Here is a 10,988-nt window from a genome sequence, read left to right as displayed (position 1 = left end):
GCTGAGAGCCCATCTCAGGCTTCCTTATTTATTTGGAGCCCGTGCTGTTAAACAACTCTTATTTCACAGAAGAGGAAATGGAGGCCCCTGAGAGAAAACACCTTGTCTAGAACCGCAGAAGGTGTTGCTATCTCGTTGGAGAAACCTGCGCTCCTCCTGCACGTTCCCATCCCCGCGACCCCGAGGCTGAGCGGCGCGGAGCAGGTGGCTCAGCGGGGGCGAGGGGGCCGGCTCGGCCCAGGATCCCTGCGCGGGCCTCTGCTGCCATCTACAGGCCACCTGCAGTACCGCAGGCGCCGGGGCCGCCGTCCCACCCACAGGTGTCTGAGCTGCTCTCCTGGCTTCGGGATTACGGACCAGCGACCCCCCAGGGCCTCCACACACAGAGGCACGTGGGTGTCTGCCCTGCCTCCTTAAGGCGACCTTCAAACCAACAGGGTTCAGTGAAACAGAAGGCCCTGACAAGAGCCTCAACTGACCCACTGGACCCTTCTTTCCGAGCAGATGCTAGGTGAGTGCTCGGCCTGGGCACCCAATGGCCTCACTGGACTGAAAAGGGAGGGCTGTACCCATCCCATATAGCCGACACGACAGACACACAAGACAGAGAAACCCAGAGAGGCCAAGGAACCTGTCAGAAGTCAGCAGGCTGTCATGGCACAGCTCCTATCCCAACTCCAAAGAACAACTCCAGGGCCCAGCTCTTACCCTCAAACTATGCCCTCCTCTTGTGTGCCTCCCTGACCCCCTCCCACATCCACATGTACAAACATACTCACACGGTTCACATATACACATGTGCACACACATTTACACATATGCATGCACAAGCACACAACACACACACTCACACACATTTATGACCAGCTGCACCCAGGACCTCTGTCCCTGAGCTCCATGTGAGAATGTGATCCGAGAGCTCAGAGCCTTGAAGGAAGCCCTGAGATCTGGAAGCTTCCGCTGCTAGGAAGCTGGAGAAGGATCCTCCCTCTGGAGACTACTGGTTGGACGGGTGAACCCGAGGCTGAGCAAACAGAGTCCCATTCACAAGCAGAGGACTAAGCAGCAGAGGGTAGAGGGTGGCTCCTCTTGCCAGCCAAGGGCATCTCAGTGCATGCTCTGAGATAACTTGTTTTCTAAAAATGGAGTTAATTAGATTACAATTTCTCTAAAAGTTTTATAATTGTATTTCTTAAACTGATGTCTTTTTATTACAAATAAAAAAATTTTAATTACGTAAGTAATGCTTGCTTATTATGATAAATTCAAACTATACAGAGATGTAAAAAGTCAGCAGTGGTGATGCCTCTCCCCTTGCAGTCCCCATAAGCAATGGCGACTTACACAAGCACACACATTCCCCACATCGGTCCCACACAGACAGGTGTTTTGCAACTGTTCATTGTTTCCCCTCTTGCTGCCCATGTTCCCAGCAGCTATCTGCCACGTCCACCTGCACTCTGATGGGGGGATTCAGTATGTGGAATGGCTGGGCTGGGGCAGGGGTGGGTTCCTGGTGGCAGACTCTGCCTCGCAGCCCGCATGATAGGTGTATGTCCAAGAGGATGAGACTGAGGCCTTTGGAATAGCTTACAGTGACCAGGGGTCCAGAGAGTGCCCGGGAGAGCTACATACCACCTCCCCAACACACACACACACACACACACACACACACGTACACATGTGGACATCCTTCGTGAAGAGGCTGTACATGGTGAGAATATAGAGACCAAATGAGCCAGACTTTGAGGAAGGCACTGCTGTGTACTGTTGTGACCCATTTTGTGACTGCTCTGGGTGGAGAAGAGAAGGGAAATCCTGGAGCAAGGCTCATCCCTGGGGAGCAGGGGAGGGGTTACCCTGGAAGGGATAATGTATGGATGTGGCAAGTAAAACCCTGAGAGTAATTGCCACCGGGTGGCAGTGTAGGACCAGCAGTCAGGAGGGGCAGGTGCAGACCAGCCAGGGCAGAAGGGGTGATAATGAGATGGCCAGGGGACCCACAACGCCAGGGGCAGGCAGGCACCTGGGGAGAAACAGAGGCACACCATGCTCACAGCACCAGGGGAGGTGCATAGCGCTGTCATTTACAAAGGGTTGTTGGAGGGCAAAGCCCTTGGGGCCGTTTAGTTTACACACAGAACTGCACAATCACTGACTTCTGTAGGGGACACCTTCAAGGGGACACCCATGGTGTTCTGACTGGCCTGGGGGGAGGAAAGCTTCACTGAGGACCTTTCAGCTGGATCTTGAAGGATGCCTAAGAGTTGGCATGTCACAGGCACCTAGAGAGGAAATGGAGGAGGGACTAGGACCCTGGGCATCAAGCCCCAACTAAACACCTGCCAGCTGTGAGATCCAGGGTATGTTGTAACCTCTCTGTGCCTCTGTTTCCTCACCTGTAAGGAGAGAACAATATGTAGTAGTTAGACAATGAAATGAGGCTGGAAGTTACTGAGAGCACCTGGCACATAGTAAACATTCAGTAAAGCAGTTACAGTTAGAGGGAAAGGGCCAGGTTCAAGTCCTAGCTCTGCTGCTTGGCAGCTGTGAAGTCCCTTCGTCTTTATAGTAATGGGACAGTTTCTATTGAACTGTCTTACCCAGGGGCCCCATGCTGGGCTCTCCAGCTGCCCCAGCCACCAAAGTGGGTGACCTGAGCTCAGCTTCTTTCCAGGGACCAGAGGTATACACTGGGCAGTGGGGGATGAGGGGAAGGGGACCCTGCCACTTCTCCAATTCTCTTACCCTCCTTCCGGCCTAAGGGCTTGGAGGTGTACACAGCCCCTATGGTCTTTCAAAATGCTCCTTGGTGAGTCCAGTGAGCTTGGAAAAGGTGAAGAAAGTCACAGGTAGGAGCATGAGCTCATGACTCAGAGTTGGGATCAAACTCCCACCCTGGTATCTCCTAACAAGGCATTTTTTCCCCTGGGGTTCAGTCTTCTGGTCTGCAAAATGGGGGCAATGCCAGCTGTTGAGGATCAAACTTAGCTCCATGTGGATGGAATGGGCCGTCACGGCTCCATCCCTCTACTTTTATCCCCCTACCTCAGTTTAACTCCGGATGTTTGCAGCTCCCCGTCTCACTTCCGCATGTTTTGGAGGCCCACCAGCACAGAAACACAAGTGGACTTCACTGTGGAGTGGGGCAGGGGGCTGACCCTCCCTGCCTGCCCGCCTCCCCAAGTGGGTGGTCATTTCCTCCCTGGTTGGCGTGCAGGCCAGAGGCCAGCATGGGCGGACACTGGATGGCCCTGCCAGGTGCAAAACGCTGGGATGCGCTCAGAGAAAGTGTTCTTGCCTGGATCCTTCTGGCCGTGGTGGCCACGGGCTTGACCCCCCCCAGGTGGACCTGCTTGGATCTGGGGCCTCCCCCGCCCCATCCCTCTCCCAAGCCCCACCCCACGCCGCTCACCTCCCCACCCCCCTACACCCAGAGCCCAAGTGCGGCCCACGAGAGGCGCCTGCAACCAGACAGACCCCGCCCACGTGCTGCCGTCTACGGAGAAATCGGGGCGCCCGACCCCAGCGAGGTCAAGGGCACAAAAGAAGCCCGGCCTCGGGTCGGCGGAGCCGCAGCGCCCCCCTTGCCTGGTCCGAATCCGGTCTTTCCCTGCGCGTCCCTAGGCCACGCCCACGTGCGTCAGCGTCGGGCCCTCGACTCCGCCCCCTGCGCTGCGATTGGCCGGCGCCAGGGGCCCCGCCCCTCTTTCCTGGAAAGTTCTTGGAAACCCGTCAAAGGAGTTTCCTTCCGCGGCCCCGCGCGCGGCCGCCGGAGCGGACGCCCCCGCCCGCGCCCCCGGGCCGCCTGGCCGCGCGGCCGGCGATTCTAGGAAGACGTCGCTTCCGGGAAGGGCTGGGACGCCGCGGACAAAAGATTAGGCGGCTGGCCCCGCCTCGCCCCGCCGGCCCGCCCCCCGCGCCCTCCCGGCGCGCCCGCGCCGCCGCCTCCCAGTCCCCGCTCGCCGCCCGTGCGCCCCGGTTCCCCGCCCGAGCGCTCCGTCTGCGCCCGCTCGCCTCCGTCCGGCTGAGCCCCAGCGCCCGAGCTGCCGCCGCCGCTGCCGGGACATGGTCCTCTGCGTCCAGGGGTGAGTAGGCGCCCCCTCCGCCCGCGCCCAGCCGCCCCGCCCGGGGCGCGGGCGAGTGCCCGCCGCGTGCCGGAGGGCTTGGCCGGCTGGACAGGCCCGAGCGCGGAAGGACATCGGGAGGGACGAGAGGCACGGTGACCGCACCGTCGCCCCTGTAGGGAAACTGGGGGCCGGCTGGCGACGGGAGGAACGCAGGGGGGGCTCAGCTTGGGTTCTGGCTGGAGCGGGGAGCCGCCGAGGGCAGCGCCTCCTGGGCGACGTGGCTCGCCAGCCCAGACCCCCTCCCCCGCCCAGGGCACGCCGTCTACCCTGGCCTGCCCGTGACCTTGAGCCAGCCCCTGCCCCTCTCCGCCTGGCCATCCCCTCTCCAGCCACGGGCTAGCACTTAGCCTCTTCTTGGGAACCCGCCTGCGATCCTTGCCTCTCCTCAGGCTGGCATCTACCAACCAGCAGCTCTTAGGAGAGCCTGGCTTTGTCCTGGTCCTGCCTGGGGCGCCCCCACAGTTGCCTCACCCCTCCTCACAGCCCAGTCTAGGATCCTGCCTCCCTTCTCCAAGTTTCCCAAAGACTTGCAGGGGTGGGGTAGGGGCTGATAAGACGGTCTTGGCCTCGGCTGAGCATTCTTGGCGCATTCTTTCCAAACGCCCAGAACGCCCAGAGCCTCGGCGTCACCTTCAGCGGAGGGGTCTGATGCGCCCCAGACTGCTCTGACAGCTCGGAAAGCCCGGGGGAGAGCCCGGTGGCCCAGTGGCTGCTGTTATCAGAACTGGGTGGTACCAAGTGAGGAAGGGTGGAAGGTGGGGCAGGGCTGAAATGCCCCTTGCCCTTGCTCTGAGCAGTCCTGTTTCCAAGGAAGAGACCTGGAGGTGCCAGGAAGAATGTACTTCTGTACTTGCCCCTGATTGTCTCCGGCATCTCCCTTCCTCCTCCCTGAGTTCTGGGACTCCTGAACACCTCACTGCCCACCACCACCGCTGCCTTCCTCAGACTCCCCCTCCCCAGCTGCAGGGTCCCACACTCTCACTTTGCTACAGGTAAAACTCAGGGCCAGAGTTGGGTGTCAGGGATCGAGATTTTTAAGACCTACACACACACAGCCACAGGCCAGCTGGGCCCTCCTGGGGTAGGAAGTGGAATTCTCAACCGTAAGTTTGGGCTGCCAGCTTCACTGAGGGGTCCCCCCACAGGGGTGAGTTTTCCCCGTTGGCATGTGTCCCCGGGCAGGACTCACAGGCTGGGTGGGCTCCACAGCAGGCACACACATGTACAGGCCACCCACACCTGGAACACACCGGCCCCCGCCCCCGCCCCGATGACACAGCCAGAGACACACCCCTCCCCAGATACACAGTCAGTCACCAGAAGCGTGTGAACCCAACACAGCCATTCACACACCCAGACACCTTGTCAGCCCCGGAGTTGCCTACACCCACACGTGCCCTGCTAAGTTGCCTAGACGTGGTCGCCCCTAGAGGCACCAGCCTGACTGGCTAGCTGCCTACCACGCAGGAAGATTCCTGGGCCTGAGCTGAGCTCTGGGGCCCAGCAGGGAGGCCACCAGCCAGTTCCTTGGAACTCAGCCTCCAGTTCCCTGAGGGGGATTCCAGAGCCCCCCCGAGTGCAGCCAGAGCGGGTGTGGAGAAGTATGAGGCAGGCTGTGGTATGCCAGGGTCTTGTGGCCCCTTCTACTCATGAGTACTTATGGGCTCTTATTTGTTAAAGTCTTCTAAGGGTCACCTCTAACCTTCGCTGTTGGATATGGCTCCTGCTTCTGGCCCCTGCCCATCTCTTCCTGCCTCCTGAGCAGTATCTGGCGCTGTTTGCCCATGCTGTCAGCTCTGCCTGGAGGGCCTTCTCTTCCCCTAACCCCTTCTTTTAGCCTGGCAGGCTTGGCTTAGGAGCAGGGAGACCCTGTCTCCCCCGTGACACCCTTTGCTTTATGACTGGATTCTAAATTCTCCTTGAGGGTTGGGCCCATAATTTCATTATCTTGGGCCAGCAGGGCCAGACCCAGAGCTGAGGCCTAAGGATGCATTTTGTGAGCAGTGAGGGAGGACCAGCTGTCCCTTCCTTGGGAACCTGGGCCATGTCCCTCACTCCCAGGAAGCCCAGGGTCATCCTGCTGGGTGGGCTTCTACTAGAAAGAAGCTACTGCTCAGATTGGGACAGGCTCAGCAACCCAACTCTGGCCAGCCGAGGACATGGCGTGGCCAAAGCACGCAGTACCTGGGCTGCTAGGGCCCTTCCCTGCGAGTGGGGAAACCACTCTAGTGAGGAACAAGGTTTGCATAAGGTCAGAGCCAAGCAGGGCTGGCTTCCCAGGGTGGGACCTCAAATGGGGGGGTGAGTACCCTGCCCTTGGTCAGGAGCTCATATTTATGGGAGGTAGTACTTGCCAGAGCCTTTAGGGGCCACTGCCCACGAGGACCCTCCGCTGGGAGGAGCAGAGAGCAGGATAGGAAAGTGATCTGTTTAAACCCCTGCCTGGTATGGACCTAGGTCCCTCCCATGGCCCAGCCAGGACCAGTGCCATTTAATCAGCCCACCTCAGCCAAGAAGGCACCAAAGATTCAGGCATCTTTGCACTGAATCCTGTCAGTGTGGTGGGGACACCAAGTGGCCACTGTGAGTTAGAAATGCTTACAGGGGATGATCTGTGGCTTTGATTGATGCAAAATAGAGCAATGACTTACTGTTCAACAGGAGAGAGGAGGAGTCTCTTTCAGAAGGGAACCCACATGTAGGGAAGCAATCAAGGGGAATTTTGTGATGATAACTGGGAAGTGGGGTCCTGGACTCATTGAGCCCACGGGTGGGCAGAAGGGAAGCTAAGGCTCATAGTGAGATCGACTGGACACAGTCATGTAGCCGGTCTGGGGCATGGGGGTCTTTGGAAGTGGGAGGGTGCAGGGCCCCCACTCACTGCCCACCTACCCACTTCTAGATCTTGTCCTTTGCTGGCTGTGGAGCGGATTGGGCAGCGGCCCCTGTGGGCCCAGCCTGAGCCAGCTATGCGGCCTCTGCCTGCCGGGGCCTTCCTGGAGGAGGTAGCAGAGGAGACCCCAGCCCAGCCAGAGAATGAGCCCAAGGTGCTAGACCCAGAGGAAGATCTGCTGTGCATAGCCAAGACCTTTTCCTACCTTCGGGAATCTGGTAAGTCTGAGGAAGGTGGCAGGCTTGGATCTGGCAAGTCTGAAAGAGGAAGCATAGCTCTGACTGTTAAACCTGATTCAAGAGGCATAGCCCTGCCCAGAAGAGTCTGATGGGGGAGGTCCAGCCCTTCCTGGGGAAGCATGAAGGGGAGAGACAGTCCTGTCCTAGTTTGGTGCCCCCGCATAATTTCCACTGTGACCAATCTCTTGGCCCCTTCTCCACTTGCCTAGGCTGGTATTGGGGTTCCATTACTGCCAGCGAGGCCCGGCAGCACCTGCAGAAGATGCCAGAGGGGACATTCCTAGTACGTGACAGCACCCACCCCAGCTACCTGTTCACACTGTCGGTCAAAACCACCCGTGGCCCCACCAACGTGCGCATTGAGTACGCCGACTCCAGCTTCCGCCTGGACTCCAACTGCCTGTCCAGGCCACGCATTCTGGCCTTCCCAGATGTGGTCAGCCTTGTGCAGCACTACGTGGCCTCCTGTGCTGCTGACACCCGAAGCGACAGCCCTGACCCTGCCCCCACGCCCGCCCTGCCTGTCTCTAAGGAAGAGGCGCCTGGTGACACAGCGCTGCCAGCCCCCGCAGCTACTGCGGTGCATCTGAAACTGGTGCAGCCCTTCGTGCGCAGGAGCAGTGCCCGCAGCCTGCAGCACCTGTGTCGCCTGGTCATCAACCGCCTGGTGCCTGACGTGGACTGCCTGCCACTGCCCCGGCGCATGGCCGACTACCTCCGACAGTACCCCTTCCAGCTCTGACCCAGCCGAGCAGCATCCTGGCTTCATCCAGCTGTCCTCTGGAGGGGACGCTGGCCCCAGCTGGACTTGGGCTCTCGCTGTCTCTCCTCCAGCCATCTTGGTGCCCACAGGCTTCTGGCAGCTGGACTGGGAAGAGTCAGCAGGAGGAAGGGCAGGGCAAGGAGTCGTGGGAAGCATCCTGCAACCTGGAGGTCGCACCCCCAGCTCACATGTAGCTCCATGGTGGCGAGCCATGTGTCAGAAAAGAGGGAGACAGGCAGGATCCTGTGTTACCCCTTGGGCTGGGCCTGGGTCCCCACACGCCTGCTGCAGCCTCCTGAACTATGTAGACTTTGCCGCCTGGATGCTCAGGTCGCAGGGTGGGGCAGGCCTCCTCCTTCCAGCCTGACTTTCTCAGGAGGATGGCTGCTAGAGGAACTGAGGTTGACAGTGACGGTCCCCTGGTTGGGGAGCAGGCCAGGCTGGAGACTGCACAGCTATTCAGTATTTATTTATTTATTATCCTTGGGTTGGTCTCAGGGGGGACCCAACCCCACCTCTCTGCCCTGGGCCCCAAGTGCTCTGGAGACCCCAGCTCTGCCCAAGCTTCTCTGGTTCCCCCCTGCAGAGACCTCTATCCTGAGACAGGGTGCTGGACCCAAGACAGTCATGGAAGTCCTGGTGCTGGCTCCCCACCTGGGAATGTGTCCACCCTCTTCTGCACCAGCCCTGTTTTGGGAGAGTGGACGAATGGACAAGAAAATGGAGCCAAAGCTTCAGCACGCAGCAGAGCCTGACGCTCACCCCCGGCAGGGCAGGGCCCCATCTGCACAGAGCTGGTCTTGCTGCTGCCACTCCGCTCTGCTGGCTTCGTTTCCTGCCCAGGAAGGTGCCTGCCTGTCCCCTGCGACAGGGAAAGATACATATCTGATAAGACTTTATAAAATAATTATTATAACAAAAAACAACAACACAGTTTGGTAGTCTTTTTTCTTCCACTGATTTTTCTATGATGACAATAAAATTGTACCTTTTATTTGTGGGGCCCTGAGTGGGGCCTTTTGAGTTCTGTACACGGTTCTGTGCCCTTTGAACTTATTCTCACTATCCCACTTTACATGGGGGTCATCCAAGGCCCAGGAACCTGATGTGGCTGAGCAGGCCCTGCCAGGAGGCCCATTGCAGAGTGGAGGGGACAGGGTGCAGCCTTGCTCTTCTCATTCCTCCTGGCTCCCCCGGAAGGATGGAGGCAGGAGGGGAAGGCCCACTGGGCTGCGGCTGGGTCACTGCCCAGGCCGGTGCCGGGGGTGGCAGAGGAGCACCAGGCCTCAGATGTATAAGCAGGAGATGCCAATTAAAGATTGAAAGCAGAGTCTTCTAGGAGGGTGGGTGCTGTGGACCACTCCTGGAGGCAGCATCTTTTGAGATGAGACCAACGGCCAGAGAAGTCACTGCCGGTCATCCTAGGGAGGAGGTACAGGGAGAGCTGAGGCACCAGGGTGTGACTGGGCAGCTCGTATTCCTGCACAGGGAGGCCTGGGGTGGGCTCGTTCTGTGCAGTGGGCAGATGGTTGAGCTGGAGCTAATAGCCTGTTAGCTGGCAGGCAGGGTCTGTGGGGCGGGGTCATGTGGGGTTGGGGGACCTTGTCCCCTCGCTCAGGGTCCTGCCCACCAAAAGTGGGTGGAAGAGTGGTTCAGATGAAAACGCGCCCTTGCCTGATGGCCTGACTCTGGGACACTCAGCGCCTGCGATGCCAGTGTCCTGATGCTCTCCGCACCTTTGCTTAACCTCACAGGACAGCGCCTCTGACCCTCATTCACAGCCTTCCAATCCTTGTTTTAGAAACGGTGCTCACCTTCCTGCTTCCCGACCTTCAGGCCGTTAGAGGTTGCAGATTAGAGGCCGCCAGTGCTGGCGCCTGGAGAGCGGGAAGGCGTGAGGAGCCCGAGGCAGGAAAGGGTAGAAAGCAAACACCGTGGAATGGAGCTGGTGCTGGTGAGCGGGCAGGAAGTAGGCGAGGACTCTCCTGGGAGTGGTGCCCAGGCACCCAGCCTGGCGCCTTCTCTGTTGCCGGCTACAGGGCCCGATGCCACGCCTCCTCCAGGTCACCATGGCCCTGCCAGGGGTGCGTAAAGTTCCTGGTTGCCTCAGCCTGGGTCTTAGTGCCCTTGTGACTCCCCAAATGCCTGCGACGACCTCTGTCTACTCCACCCCCAGATCTGAGTCACCCGGTGGGCCGGGAGCACACACGGAGTGGCCGAAGGCAGGCTGCCCCCTACATGGTGCAGTGGCCTGGACAGAAAGCTGCTGTGCCCCGAAGAAGCCCAGCAACTTCACTGCCAACAGAGGGGAGATGTCCCAGGGTGCCTGCCGGGTGCTGGCGATGGACAAGGGTTGGGTGCCTCACGCAGTGCTCACCACAACCCTGGGAGTGGGTCTAAATATCACCTATACCCCACAGGAAGGAAACTGAGGCTCGGGGGGACAAGGGACTGGGGGGAGGTGAGGCACAGAACAGAGCTAGCTTTGAGGGGTCCCAGCTGCCCATCTGCCCCTGGACTGCTACACAAAATGGCAAGGACGGGCCACTTCCAGGCAAGTTGCCTTGGATGCTGGTTTTATCTCCCTGAGTCCCTCCAGGTTTCTCTTGTGAGTGAGGGGTCCTCCTGGGACGTTCCACCCGCAGCGACCGAGTGTTGGAACAGCCCCTGAATCATCCGGCCCCTGCGCCCGGGCCTAGTGTCTCATCTGCAGACTGAGCAGACCTTGCCGGCCCAGGCTGAAGGCGGGTCTGCGTGGGGCTGGGGGCGTGGCCGGGCTGGCCCCACTCTCAGGGGAACCCTCCGGCCGCACAGCCACCCACAGTGAAGTGGAGGGGCCAGGGCCTGAAATAGGCCTGAGAGAAGGCGGGAGGATTCTGGGCCTCCCAGAGGCCCCCTCCCCCAGGAGGAGCAAAGCCAGCGCAGGCCTGGGCAGCCATTCACACCAACCTGTCAGGCCAGTT

General features: G+C 59.5%; 1 protein-coding gene across 1 annotated transcript; it reads left to right on the top strand.

Moving 5' to 3' along the window:
- Nucleotides 1–3,789: 3,789 nt before the first annotated feature.
- Nucleotides 3,790–9,055, top strand: CISH (cytokine inducible SH2 containing protein). The gene is made up of 3 exons (XM_081160445.1): nucleotides 3,790–4,088; nucleotides 7,033–7,241; nucleotides 7,472–9,055. Exons 1-3 carry the CDS (start codon nucleotides 4,069–4,071, stop codon nucleotides 8,002–8,004), a joined length of 762 nt encoding a protein of 253 aa, XP_081016571.1. The 5' UTR covers nucleotides 3,790–4,068; the 3' UTR covers nucleotides 8,005–9,055.
- The last annotated feature ends 1,933 nt before the right edge of the window (nucleotides 9,056–10,988 follow it).

The sequence above is a fragment of the Miniopterus schreibersii genome (assembly GCF_964146895.1).
Source record: "Miniopterus schreibersii genome assembly, chromosome: 15".
NCBI lineage: Eukaryota > Metazoa > Chordata > Mammalia > Chiroptera > Miniopteridae > Miniopterus > Miniopterus schreibersii.
This window is presented reverse-complemented; position numbering and strand designations above follow the sequence as displayed.